Source organism: Diceros bicornis, chromosome 6, assembly GCF_020826845.1.
Source record: "Diceros bicornis minor isolate mBicDic1 chromosome 6, mDicBic1.mat.cur, whole genome shotgun sequence".
Classification (NCBI taxonomy): Eukaryota; Metazoa; Chordata; class Mammalia; order Perissodactyla; family Rhinocerotidae; genus Diceros; species Diceros bicornis.
The window spans coordinates 38,215,218-38,230,450 of record NC_080745.1 but is presented as its reverse complement, the minus strand read 5'-3'; the positions used below and the strand labels follow the sequence as shown (position 1 = coordinate 38,230,450).

General features: G+C 36.4%; 1 protein-coding gene across 1 annotated transcript in view; it reads right to left on the bottom strand.

Annotated features, from left to right (window-relative positions):
• CTNNA3 (catenin alpha 3) overlaps positions 1 to 15,233 on the bottom strand; it is a 1,506,614-nt gene that overhangs the window by 1,430,968 nt on the left and 60,413 nt on the right. Inside the window, 1 exon segment of the mRNA XM_058544370.1 lies at positions 10,937 to 11,103. Coding sequence (XP_058400353.1) covers positions 10,937 to 11,103 — 167 coding nt within the window.

The window sequence follows — 15,233 nt, the reverse complement described above, 5'->3', positions numbered from 1 at the left end:
AGTGTATAGAAATGCAACTGATTTTTGTATGCTGATTTTGTATTCTACAACCTTACTGAATTCATTTATTAGTTCTAACATTTTTTTGGTGGAGTCTTAAGGGTTTTCTATATACATTCATAGGCCACATAATGACATTTCGGACAATGACAAATCACATATACGATGGCGATCCCATAAGATTAGTACCATATAGCCTAGGTATGTAGTAGGTTATACTACCTAGGTTTGTGTCAGTACACTCTATGATGTTCGCACAACCAAATTGCCTAAGGACACATTTCTTAGAACGTATCCTCATCATTAAGCAACAATGACTGTATAATATATCTGCAAATAATAACTTTATTTCTTTCCTTCCAGTTTAGATGCTTTTAATTTCTTCTTCTTGACTAATTGCTCTGGCTAGGACTTCCAGTACTATGTTGAATAGAAGTGGTGAGAGTGAGCATCCTTGTCTTGTTCCTGATCTTAAAGGAAAAGCTTTCAGTTTTTCACCATTGAGTATGATGTTAGCTGTGGGCTTGTCATATATGGACTTTATTATGTTGAGCTACTTTCCTTCTATTCCTAGTCTGTTGAGGGTTTTCATCATGAAAGGATGTTGAATTTTTTCAAACGCTTTTTTTACATCTACTGAAATAATCATGTAATTTTTATCCTTTATGCTGTTAATGTGATATATCACACTGATTGCTTTTCATATGTTGAACTATCATTGTATCCTACGTAAAACCTACTTGGTCATAGTGTATGATCCTTTTGATATGCTATTGAATTCAGTTTGTTAGTATTTTCTTGAGGATTTTTGCATTTATATTCATCAGGTATATTGGCATACAATTTTCTCTTCCTGTAGTATCTGTATCTAGCTTTGGCGTCAGGGTAATGCTGGCCTCATAAAATAAGTTTGTAAGTGTTCCCTCTTTCTTAATAGTTTGGAAGAGTTTGAGGAGGACTGACATTAATTCTTCCTAAATCTTTGGCAGAACTCACCAGTGAAACCATCTGGTCCTGGGCTTTTCTTTGTTGGGAAGTTTTGACTATTGATTCAACCTCCATATTAGTTATAGGTCTGTTCAGACTTTCTATTTCTTTATGATTTAGTCTTGGCAAGTTGTATGTTTCTAGGAATTGATACCTTTCTTCTAGGTTATCCAGTTTGTTGACGTATAATTATTTATAGTATTCCCTTATGACCCTTTTTATTTCTGTAGCATCAGTTGTAATGTCTCTTCTTTTATTTCTGATTTTACTTGAGTCGTCTCTTTTTTTTTTTTCAAGGAAGATCAACCCTGAGCTAACATCCATGCCAATCCTCCTCTTTTTGCTGTGGAAGACTAGCCCTGAGCTAACATCTATTGCCAATCCTCCTCCTTTTTTTCCCTTTTTCTCTCCAAAGCCCCAGTAGACAGTTGTTATGTCACAGGTGCGCATCCTTCTAGTTGCTGTATGTGGGATGCTGCCTCAGCGTGGCCGGACAAGCGATGCATCGGTGTGCGCCTGGGATCCGAACTGCCTGTTTCTTTTTGGTCCTGTGACTGAAATATTTCCAATGACATCTCTTCAAGTTTGCTGATCTTTTCTTCTCTTTGATCTACTCGTTGTTGAATCCCTCTAGTGAATTTTTCAGGTCAATTATTGTGTTCTTTTGCTCCATGATTTCTGTTCGGTACTTTTTATATTTTCTATCTCTTTGTTGAAATTCTCGCTTTGTTCATGCATTGTTCTCTTGGTCTTGATGAGCCATTATATGCCTGTTACTTTGAACTCTGTCAGGCAAATCATATAACTGTTTCATTAGGGTTAGTTTCTGGAGATGCACCTTACTCCTTTATTTGGAACATCTTTACCTGATTCTTCGTTTTCCTTGACTCTCTGTGTTAGTATCTGCATATCAGACAAATCAGGCACCTTGCCTAGTCTTCAAGGACTGGCTTCATACAGGACAAGACTGCCACCAACCAGCGCAGTGTATAATAACTCTCTCCCTTCCCAGGGAGAAACAGGCAACTGCGGTTTTTGTCTGTTTGCTCTGTGCTGAGCCGGGGGGGGGAGCTGTGGTGTCTACCAGCCTAAACTACTCTCTCCATTCCCTCCCCAGGTGGCTAGACTGTGCTGGATCCATCAGACTTCCAAGACTGGCAAGAAATAGCCAGTCCTCTGGGGAGCCCCCTCATAAAAGTAGGAGTGCTGAACTCCGAACCTACCCCTGCCTCCCCTAGGAGAAGCTAAGAGCTAAGTGATCTCTACCTGATCATATGGTGCTGTGCCAGGGGCAGAGACTCCAGTGAGAGGGTGTCCCAAATCTCCCTACTGAGGCAAGACTGAACACAAACCTATTGATCCTTCATTCAGTCAATTTTCCACTAAAACACAAGGTCTCAAAGATTTGAGACCAAAGCTTTAAGTTCACACTATAAGACTTCCCCAGGTGACCTCATACAAACCTATTGCTTGTCCTAATGCTTATTTCTTGAGGCTTTCCAAATCTATCTCTTGTCTTATTTGTTCCAAACATATTTTTCAGTATTTATTTCTCATATGTGCCTCAAATTCAATACGTCTAAAATCCATAACCTGCTTCTCCTCTACATAAACAGCAAATCAATGTCCTCAATGCTCAATTAGATTGCTGGAAGGCTGCTTGATGCTTCCCTCTCCCTCTGAACAGATTTCAATCACTTTCCAAATTGTAGACTGTTCCTCCTTCATTTTTCTCATCATTCCCTACCCCACACCATCATTTCACAATGAGATGACTGCATCAGCCTCATCACCGGCCTCTCTGCCTCCGCTCTGGCCCCCTTGTCCACTGTTGCCAGAGTAATGGTCCTAAAGTGCAAATCTGTTTATGCTATTTCTCTGCTTAAAAATCATTAATGGTTCCCCCTTAGCTTTCAGACTATAGTTTAAACTTTTTAACTTAGCACATAGGCCTTTCACAAGTAGGTCTATGCCTACCTTTCCAGTTTCAACTCTTGTTCCTCCTACACAATCATCCTTCATCCCAGCCATTCAGAAGTACTGCAGGTCTTTGAGCATGTACTGTTTCCTCCAGTTAAAATGCTCTCTGTGTCCATTACCTTCTTTGTCTGGTTAACTTTCTCCAAACTTGGCCATGCATTATTCACTCAAAACACTCCCTTGATACAATTACCATCATGCCTCCATAACACCTTACACCAATTTCTATCATAGCAATTTATATTGTTAATTTTATTTCTTATCTAATCTATAAATTCTAGGAGAGTAGGACCGTGATAGTGTTTTTTCTAAATTTGAATCTGTAGCACATAGTATGGTGACTGGCACACACAAAAAAGGATCATTTGCTGAATGGACTACTTAATTAATCAAACTGGAGCTACCTGGAATGAGGCTAGTCTTTTTGAAAAGTTAAAAGTTTTATATGGCTTAAATTTCCTTTGTCCCTAAAGTTTTCAGTATGAAATTCAGCACAAATTCAGGTACTTATTCCCTATTTGTCTCCATCTTCTTGTTTCTCCTATTCCATCTTAAATATCAGTCTTGAGACTTGCTTTTTTCTTTAAACCTTAATATCTCCCTGTGTATTTTGCCTAGGATCTTCTGTAGAATAGACTTGGCTTCTACCAGCTCTTAATTATCCAGTAATTTCTCTCCTCATAAATTGCTGATATTTTTAATATGAATAAGCTTTAGAAAGTCCTTTTGCTGGCATATACCTGCCTTTTAATAAAGAGAACGGCCTCAAAAAGTCTCACCTACCAATATGGTAATGTGTGATTTGCTGTGAACATTCTGAATATTCTTCATATTCAGAACTATTGTTCAGTGTACAGATGCTTTATAACAATGTATATAGCAAATATCAAATACGTATTTGACATAAGGAGTTAATAAATACCGGACCCATTTCGTATAACGATATTGGTCTATTCCATAATCCAAAGGGATCAACATTCTCATTTAAAAAATAATAAAACTGTCTATGGTGTGACAAATGAAAAAGTCAGAAAAGTTTGTTCAACTCGGGAGTCAAATTTATTTCCCTTCATTTTTTAGTAATGAGGACAATATTGAGTAGAAGAGTCAAAAAGCGGGAGCAAGGTACCATGGTGGAGAAAGGTAGGACAGGGAAAGGAAGGAAGGTGAAAGAGAATTTACACCAGTTCTGTCCAGATAATTTATACATTATATCATTTAATGTTCACAGGACCCTTTCAAAATATTCAGAGTAAGTTTTATTATCCTTATAGCTCAGAAGAAGAAACCAAGGCTCACAGATTCTTAACTTTCCCAAAGTTATCCAGCTAATCAACAACGGAGCCAGGATTCAAGCAAGGTCTCCCTGCTGCCAAAAGCCATGTTTTCTCTTCACATTGTCCTGACCCCTAAAGAAAGCAAGAGACACCCAAGCCAATTTTCTCTCAAATAAAATTGACCCTTCTAAAATCTAGATGCCAATAAAATAGGATGTGGAATCTTGAGAAGTATAAATTGACAGAAAAGTTCAAAAAACTTGAACAATACCAAAGAGAAAAAATTTTTAACCTAAAGTCCCATAGAAAATTATGAGCAATGGTGATAATAAAGCCAAATTGCCTTTCCAAGTTTCTATAATTAAATATTGAAATAATATCATTTTTTCTCTCTGTCATCTCTTACCTTTGATTTGGACCTATTTGCCCCAGAAGAAAACATGTATTTCCTTAAGGAAGTAGATACCTTTAAAACTGCCAAGTCAGGGGGCTGGCCTGGTGGCATAGTGGTTAAGCTTGCGTGCTCTGTTTCGGCGGCCCGGGGTTCACGGGTTCAGATCCCGGGCGTGGACATACGCACCGCTTATCAAGCCATGCTGTGGCAGGCATCTCACATATAAAACAGAGGAAGATGGGCACAGATGTTAGCCCAGGGCCAATCTTCCTCAGCAAAAAGAGGAAGATTAGCAATGGATGTTAGCACAGGGCTAAACTTCCTCACCGAAAAAAAAGAACTGCCAAGTGAGGAATCCTTGATATATTTAACTATATATTAACTCTCTGTTGGTTGGCAGCACTTATCCTATTGAGAGTTACCCAGTGAATCATATTTGTACTAGTTGGTGGTCTCAGTATACCTCCTCGTAAATGTTTGATCATAATTTCATCTCTGGGAGCAATCTCAGAGGAAAGAGAATAATTTAATAAAGATAAGAAATTATAAAGAAATCAGGAAATGTATAGGTACAGACTATTAATCAAAAGTATAGTAACATTGGGGCCAGCCTGGTGGCATAGTGGTTAAGTTCGTGCACTCCGCTGCAGCAGCCCAGGGTTTGCAGGTTCAGATTCCAGGCACAGACCTGCACACTGCTTATCAGACCATGCTGTGGCAGGCATCCCACATATAAAACAGAGGAAGATGGGCACAGATGTTAGCTCAGGGCCAATCTTCCTCAGCAAAAAGAGGAGGATTGGCAACAGAGGTTAGCTCAGGGCTAATCTTCCTCACCAAAAAAAAAAAAAAAAGGTATAGTAACATCTCATTTTACCTGACATCTAAAAGGAAATATACCTCAATAGGAATGAAAAATTCTGTTATTTGGAAAAAATCATAATAAGGAAGAAAAGAGTAAGGCCACTAAAGGAAACATTGTGATAACAGAGGAATTCTTTGGTACTGTTCCATAAAGAATAAACACAAAAAATGTAGCAGGAATTAATATAAGAGTGCCAGGGGAAGAAAAGCCCAATATGCGCAGAAGCTTGCATGAAATAGTAAGATAACATCAGAGAAAAAAAGGAGAGGCAGGCTTCTGTCCTTTATACGCAAAACAAGAGCAAGAAATAAAAATGTAGCCCACTGCTTTTGAAAGAAGAGTGTGTGCCCAGAAGAAAAAATCTATATCTTTAAAGTTGACACCCTCCTCTCAAAAAACATCTATAATAGGTTATTATATAGTAGGATGTGTGTGTGTGAGAGAGAGAGACAGAGAGAGAGAGAGAGGGACAGAGAGACAGCTGACTACAGAATTCTTCTTAGGAAAGAAACTGTCTATATTTAGGAAAATACCTTAGGGAGTAATTTAAGATGGATAGTGATATCTGAGGGCACAAATTAGCAGAAGCCAAGTCACTGGTGGAGAAATAGAAACTCTTACCGCATTCAAATGAATAGGAATTTAGGGGTGTGAGAGAGAACGAAGGAGAATAGGTAGGGAGAAAGGACATGGAAGAACAATGAGAGGAAGTTGTTAAAGGATTTTGAAGATTTCTAATTTACAAATTTAAGCCACATAGAATATACTGTTACACTATAGAAGCCCCTCCCTTCCATCTTCCCAAGTTTCTAAAAGGTTTGCCATATACACAAACAGGGAGTATTGGAAAGTGTGTGTGTGTGTGTGTGTGTGTGTGTGTGTGTGTGTGGTAAAATCAAGGGGAAAAGGGTCAACTTCCAATTATGGATTAACACACTATAGAATAGGGACAGAAAGACTATCCATAAACTAAAGTAATTCAGCAGAAGCAAAAGCTTGGAGCCAAAGATGACCCTGAGAATATGAGCCGCAAAGAATTTGCAGAAATCTTGGGGAGAACATCATACATGACAGGACATGGAATGAAGGTTCAAGTCAATTATATCTAGATCTTAAGGGCAAGGAGATCCCAGCACACAAGTGGTTTACAACCATAAGTAAGTGGAGTGTGAGTAATTGAAAAATGAAGGTCATAAAAAAAAAAAAAAGAAGGAAGGAATAAAAGCAGGCAAGCAATGGTCACTTAGAGCTCTTATGGGGTTGTTAAGAGTAAGTCATGCCAAACTAACCTCATTTCCTTTATAACTGGGGTTACTAGAGTGATAAATCTGTGATGTCACAGACAATACATCTTGATTTCAGGAAGGCCTTTGAGCAAGTGCTTGAGGATAAAATAAAGAAACATGGTTTATATAGTTAGTAGACCAATGAAGCAAGTTTGAAGCTCATTTCAACAACTTTACTCAAAATGTGTTAATATTTGATTGATGTCATCTGAAAGGAAGCTAATATCACTGCTTTCCAAGTCATTAAACAATTTTTCATGAATACTTTGGTTAAAGAAATCTGAAAATGACACCAGGTTAGGAGGAGAAGACAAAATCAAAAGTCAAAAACATCTGGATGAACTGTGACAAAAAGTGAAAATTAACAAGATAAAATTCAATTAATATAAATGTGACATCTACTTTTACATATAAAAAGATAGAACTAGATCAGAGGAGGAAGACCTGGATTAAGAGTAGTTTGAGTTCAGAGACTTGGAGGTTTTAATTGCTCACAAAATCAGTATGAACCAACAGCATGACAAGGCTATCATAATAGGTAAGATAATGTTAGATATTAAATCAGGGAGGCAACTGTCCGAGTACAATACGGAATGCTCACATCAGAGAGTTTTTTATTTCAAGATGTTTTGATTTCAACATTTTATGAGAGTTACCTATAACCTACAATATGCATAGAAAAGGATTTCAGAGATGATTTGGAGGACTTCTATTTCTTGTATTGGCAAATTAGTATTTCAGTCCAATCCTTCTACTGAAGAAAACTAATAAGATTTGATAAAACATAAAATACTTCATTTTAAAAACATCAAAGAGCTAATAAAACAGTGAAAAATTTCCTGAGATGAGCTCCAGAAGAGGTAATGTTTAGCACACAAACAGCCATTAACGTGAGAAGACAAGATACCATGAGCAAAAACGGCATAATGATAGCACAAGCAGACACCCAGGGAGCCCAGACACTGAAGTTTTCAAACTTTTACCATAAAACAAACCTGCTTACCAAGTTCAAGTACATCAAGATCAAGACTGAAAATTTCATCAGGAAACTGAAAATCATACAAGATACGGAAATTCTAGAGTTTCCAGAGTAGTCTGAAACTGTCATACAAGGAATGTTCAAGGGTCAAGAAATTTTAGCCTAGATAAGAGAAGACACAAGTAAGGCCTAAGAGTAATCATCAGTTATTTGAAAAACGCCTTTTCCTATTGCCTTGACTCTGTGTTGCTCCAGAAAGCAAAACTAGAAGCAGTGAAGGGAAGTAGCAGGGAGGCAGCTTTAAGCTCAGTTTGAGAAAAATGTCTCCAACGATTAGAACTGTCAAAAATCAGGTTCACTATCTCACACAATTGAGATGGCTATCACTGTTAGGGATCACATATATTGTTATACAGTTGTGTGCATTGCATATTGCAAGAGAATCTATTTCAGTAAGATATTAGACTGTAAGGGTACTAAAGATTCTCCACTACGATTTTTTTCATTCCAAGTAGAAATTTAATATAACCATAAACATTAGAAATATTCTAAACCACTATTTCCTGAAGTATGGTCTCAGAAAGTTCCAGGATCAATATATCATAGAAGAGTTCTAAGGTCAAGAAATTTGGGAAACTCTGGGTTAAGCAAAGTCAAGTTTCTTTGCTTCGATATTTCTCATCGATTTTAATGTGCTAATGTGCATCAAAAACATTCAAAGGGAATTTCTGTGTGCAACATTGACCATTAAAAAAAACCTTTTTTCATGTTGCATATTGATATGATAGGTTCTGCAGAATACTTTTGGGGGAAGTGTTGGGCTAAATAATCCTAATCTTGATGATCTCAAAAAAATTGTTTGTCTTCATTCTATGTGAAACCTCAAAAGAATTGAGTTGATAATGCAATTCAAATATAAATTTTTCATAAAATGAAATAATGAAAAACTATCACAATTTATCACAAAGGTCTTCCCTTTTTCATAGATGAGGTATCATTGTTGTACTATACACACTTATAAGTGATTTAAATGATCTAGCCCAAGTTCAGGCTCTGATGAGGCAACAACAAATGTGGGAGAGGGTGGTTAGAGCTAAGAATGCCTCCTCCTCCTGATATACTTAACTAAATTCCTTTAACAACCTATTATAGGCCCATAAACTTGTCTAAACATTTCTGAAAAGCTATTTATAGTTAAAGCTTTTCTAAACCTTGGAGTTCTAAGTCCCAAAAATTGTTTTTTCCTATTGCCTTGAGTAAGTTTCTTAAATTCAATATGCTTCAGTTTTTTCATCTGTAACATAGGAATCATAATCATAGGGCCATTGTGAGGATTGAATTAAAGGACATAATTCAGCACAGTGCTTGGTACATTACCAAAAAAACATTAAATATTAACTATAATTTTTATTGCAAAAGATAGTACCTTGGTTTCTTTGATCTACACTTAACTCCTGCTTCATTTAAATGATATTATGTGCGTGAATTACCTAGCACTGTGCCTAGCAGTTAGTGGCATTCAATTAAAATGGTAGCGAAGGTGCTTGTGGTGTATATATGTATATACCACATTTATATATATATAGTTACCTCTTAATTTATTATGAAGGTAGCAGTTTTCACTTTACAAAAGCCTTTCATTCTGCACTATATCAACAAATCTAGAGTCTAAAACATGGAAAATATTGGGTCATTGAAACTAGGAATTACCTGGCACTTAATCTTTCATACTCATTTCTGGTTATAGCATTTATTAATGTCTGTATTCACATATGAAAACAATGAATCTCAGAAATGTTCAGGTATTTAAGGTATTCAACAAACCAATAACCAAGTAACAAGAAACGTTGCTCAATTATCTCACCTACAAATCCACTAGTAGATAGCTGCTACTGACAAGAACTAATCCCTTTCCTAAAAATCTACTTAAACAACAAAAAAGAGTATCAAAGTCTTTCTTGCAGTAATAAAACTATCAAAAGAAAGGGAATATGAGAGCTTAAAGGGAAGGTCAATGTACTTAAGGGTTAAATAAGCATTAATGAGGGGCCGACCCGGTAGTATAGTGGTTAAGTTTGTGTGCTCCGCTTCAGCAGCCCGAGGTTCGTGGGCCCGGATCCTGGGCGTGGACCCATGCACCTCTCATCAAGCCATGCTGTGGCGGCGTCCCATATACAAAATAGAGGGAGATGGGCACAGATGTTAGCTCAGGACCAATCTTCCTCACCAAAGGAAGAAAATAAATAAATAAACATTAATGAATAATAGAAAGATGCAAAGACAGGTTTAGTTTAGCACTTAGAGAAAATGATTTTGACAAGGTCAATCAGACAAGGCCATCATTTGCTTAATGGAGTAGTGATATTACAGTCACCAGGTACCTTTACAAAAATGCAGATGTATTTATGGAAGGAAGAACAAGGGTCTTATCTAAAGCAGGAGACAGAACAGAGACTCCAAGAGGTTCTCTGCAACCTTTTCATCTGGACACTATTAATGTCTTGGTCAAACTAAATAAATTAAGAAAGTAAAAAATGCTTTAATAAAATTCTCTTTCTACTAAAGCTTTGCTAAATGGATTTGTTTAGCAAAATAAAGCAAGCAGGATATCTTGCTGCCTTTGTAGTCTCCTAGTTAAAATATATTCTTTACTCGTAATCCATTTATACTTTTTCATTAATGGATTACTACAGATGTCACATGCTACTTGTAAACTGTTTATCTTGGATCAAGAGGAGCTAGCAAAGTAGTATTGATTTACAAACTAGGATAAACTTCCAAATGTCTTAAGCTTTAAAGTTTCTCTTTTTCAAATTATTTATACTTATATATTTATTTTCTATATTATTATATATTTATTTATATATTTATATAGGACATAATAATTTTTGCATAACCATTTGGTCGAAAGCCTAGAACTTTCTCCTAGTCATTTCTTTATCAGTAAGTCATCTTATTTTTTTCAATCTCCCACTGGCTTTACAACAAACTTCTGGCTTTGTTCTTTTGAGGTATACAGTAGTTTCACAACCCAATTCAGTCAGCTTCTAATGGGTGACATTCAGAAATAAGAGTGAGGTTGGGATGCACTAGGATTGATGCCAGGTTCAGAGAATGGAAGTAGAAGTGAGAACAATGCTAAGGTAAACTAAGCCATCTTTTACTTACAGCTGACACGTGCTGCAAAAGACACATGACATCAATCATGTCTGCGAGGATAAGGAGTCTGGTAACTGCAGCCAACAAGGCACGGGCAGCTTGAACCACAGCCTCCCTTTTCGGGAGATAACAGGGGTCATCTGCAAATCTCTCAGCTGATACTTTCAGAGCTTCACCTGAAAAACACAAGCCCCAATAAGTTATAATTTAAGTTTAAGCTACGCCTATTTCAGCATTTATCATCCAACGTAATTCCAAGTACATTCCATGACTAAGCATAATATTAAAATACTGTCAGTTGACACTATAACTTTGTGTTTTAATAAACAATGCAGTTTCAAATTGACATTTCTTTGTGATAAATGCTCTGGAGTTTAAGAAGCATGATACCATTTTCCTGGAAGAAAACCATGTTCAATTGACTAGCAATATCTAGTAAATTTGTCATCAACTTCTACACTTGCTGAATCTCATTTGCTGTGAAATGTTTCATTACTAAGACTTCAATCGGAAACAATCTTCCTTATAAAAATAAGGTAAATCTTCATTGAGTTACTTTCCAAAGCAATAGATGTTAGAAAAGAACTAACCTTTAAGATAATAAGACAGCAGCTCTCTGACAAAAGTTTAACATAGGCAAATTTATCCTAAACTGTCAATATAATGAATAAACTATATCCTAAACTTAGGGTCACAGAAATATTTCATAATTTTTAGAGAAATATGTCCACTATTTTTAAAGTTTTTTCATTTAAAATATGTTCTATTATAAAAGTAATGTGTACTCATTCATTTTCAAAAGCTCACAGTTCAGAAGGGTATAAAATGAAAAGAAAAAGTCCCTTTACTCTTCTCCAGTAAAATAATTGTTAAAGATTTACCACATTCACTATTTTTTGTTTTTCAATTTAAACTTATTTTTTTTAATTGATGTTTTAATAGTTTTTAACATTGTGAAATTTTGGGTTGTACATTTTTGTTTGTCCATCGCCATATATATGTCTCCCTTCACCCCTTGTGCCCACCCCCCACCCCCATTGCCCCTGGTAACCACAATACAGTTTTCTCTGTCCATGTGTTGGTTTATATTCCACATATGAGTGAGATTATACAGTGTTTGTCTTTCTCTTTCCGGCTTACTTCACTTAACATAATACCCTCCAGGCCCATCCATGTTGTTGCAAATGGGACGATTTTGTCTTTTTTTATGGCTGAGTAGTATTCCATTGTATATATATATATACCACATCTTCTTGATCCAATCGTCAGTCGAGGGACACTTCGGTTGCTTCCACTTCTTGGCTATAGTGAATAATGCTGCAATGAACATAGGGGTGCATAAGCCTCTTTGGATTGTTGGTTTCAGGTTCGTTGGATAGATTCCCAGTAGTGGGATGGCTGGATCATAGGGCATCTCTATTTTTAATTCTTTGAGGAATCTCCATACCGTTTTCCATAGAAGTTGCACCAGTTTGCATTCCCACCAGCTGTGCATGAGGGTTCCTGTTTCTCTACATCCTCTCCAACATTTGTTGTTTTTGTCTTGGTGATTATAGCCATTCTAACAGGAGTGAGGTGATATCTTAGTGTTGTTTTGATTTGCCTTTCCCTGATGATTAATGATGTTGAACATCTTTTCATGTGCCTATTGGCCATCTGTATATCTTCTTTGGAGAAGTGTCTGTTCATTTCTTCTGCTCATTTTTTGATCGGGTTGTTTGTTTTTTTTGTTGTTCAGTTGTGTAAGTTCTTTATATATTATGCAGATCAACCCCTTGTCAGATGTATGTTTTGCAAATACTCTTTCCCAGCTGGTGGGTTGCCTGTTCATCTTGATTCTGGTTTCATTTGTCTTGTAGAAGCTCTTTACTCTGATAAAGTTCCACTTGCAATTTAAACATTTTTATTATGAAAGCAATTTGTGCTCATTACTTTTAAATAATTCACCATATTGAAGAGTATAGAGTGAAAATTTTTTAAAAGTCTCCATACTAATACCCAAAAATACTCATTAAGTTTTTGTAAGTCCAGAAATTTTTCCATGAATGTATGTTTTATGTATGTGCATATGTATATTTATAAGTACATATATTCATATGTATGTTTTATATGTGTGTGTTTTATGAATATATCCACATATATTCATATAAATTCATATTTATGTATATTTTATACAAAAGAGAATTTATGTCACAAGAAAACTTATATAGAGATATTTTATATAAATGAAACATATAGAAGATATAGATATAGAACCTCTTCACAAATGGTATAATATAAAAACTTTCCACAATTTGTTCTTTTCACTTATCAATTTATTTCTTTTCCCATTGGAAAATAGATAACCAGGAGGCAATATAGCACAGTAATCAAGTGTGAGCTCTGAAGCCGTTCTGCTTCAGTGTCTCTGTCCGACTACCTTGGACAAATCACTTAATCTCTTTATGCTTCATTTTTCTCCTCTGTAAATGGAGCTAATAATAATAATTCCTATAATTTTTATGAAGATTAAATAAGAGCAGTGCTTAGAACTTAGTAAAGACATAATTAGCTGGTATTGCCATTCTTTTTTTTTTTTTTTGGTGAGGAAGATTGGCCCTGAGCTAACATCCCTCACCAATCCTCCCCTTTTTGCTGAGGAAGATTAGCCCTGAGCTAACATCTGTGCCCATCTTGCTCTACTTTGTATATGGGATGCTGCCACAGCATGGCTCGATGAGCCCTGCATAGGGCTGCACCTGGAACCTGCTAACACCGGGCTGCCAAAGCAGAGCATGCAAACTTAACTGCTACACCACTGGGTCGGCCCCCTTGTCATTCTTTACAATGCTTGAAAAAAGTTACACTTTCTTGACGACTGTAACTTATTTTACTAAGTCCCTACTGAATACATAAATCACTTCCAACTCTTTCCTATTTCAAACAATACTATAAAGAACACCCATGACACATATCTTTGCCTGCATGAGCAAATTTAGCTGTAGGATAAATTCTTACAACCAGAATTGCTGAGTCAAGGGGCAAATGAATTTGTGTGTGTGTGTGTGAGGAAGGTCAGCCCTGTGCTAACATCTGCCAATCCTCCTCTTTTTTTGCTGAGGAAGACTGGCCCTGGGCTAACGTCCATGCCCATCTTCCTCCACTTTATATGGGACACCGCCACAGCATAGCTTGCCAAGGCGTGAGTCGGTGCACGCCTGGGATCTGAACCGGCAAACCCCGGGCCGCCGCAGCAGAGCGCGCGCACTTAACCACTTGCACCACCAGGCCGGCCCCGAGGGGCAAATGAATTTTAAGTTCTGATACATATTGCCAAAAATTTTTCCAACACACAGCCATCCCACCAACAGCATATGAAAGGGCCTGTCTTGTCTACTTTACTCCACGAATATTTTAGTTTTCATTTACTCATGAACTTCAGCATAAAGAAAATGGAATACATTATTTGTATTAAATATAACAAAGAATAATGTTCCTTATAATGGACAAAACCTGTGAAGAGGGTTTGAAACTGTCTCAGCATGTTAATATATCACATTTAGATCTCTTAAGCAATATCAAGTTAGGAAGTCAGACTCTGAATTCAGACACTTCTGAGATCAAATTCTTATTCTAGTTTTGAGACTTGGGACACTTAAATACTTTCAGCCTCCTCGTCTATAGAAAAGAGATAAAAATATTCCTTATTTCACAGTGTTTCTGAGATGTTTACATGAGATATAGTCCATAACATATAGTTAGCACAGTATCTGAACATGGAAAGCATTCAACAAATATTAGCTGTTATTTTCTTTGGAAACTTCTAGTAGAGATGGTAAATTTTTAAGATTAGTAAATGGTGATTTTTATGTGTTTCTCTGCAAGTCAGAATTGCTGCTAGGAGACTGTGAAAAATTAAAGTTACCTCTGAAATTTAGAGAGCAGATGAATTCCCACAAAAAGAAGAGTATCTTTTCTTGTCATGATTCTGAATTGGAAAGTTATGATAGCCTTTTTAGAATACTGTCTTTGATTTCATATACTAAAGCTAAATATATATCAAAAAAGAATTATGTGTTCTTGACTCTAAAATGTTGGGATGTTGAACAACTGGCTGAAGAGCCATATTCAGATAAAGATCATTTAAACATTAAACAACTATCACAGTCTTTGTCTCTATTAAGGTAATATGAAGAGTCAACCAAGCAGCACTGTTGGAAGAAAAAAAGTTACTCTTGTAATACTTCAATAAAGATTCAGTAAGTAAAGTTCCTATTACCGGACTCATCACCTTCCCTCCCCCACAATACTCCCAACACTTTTCAGC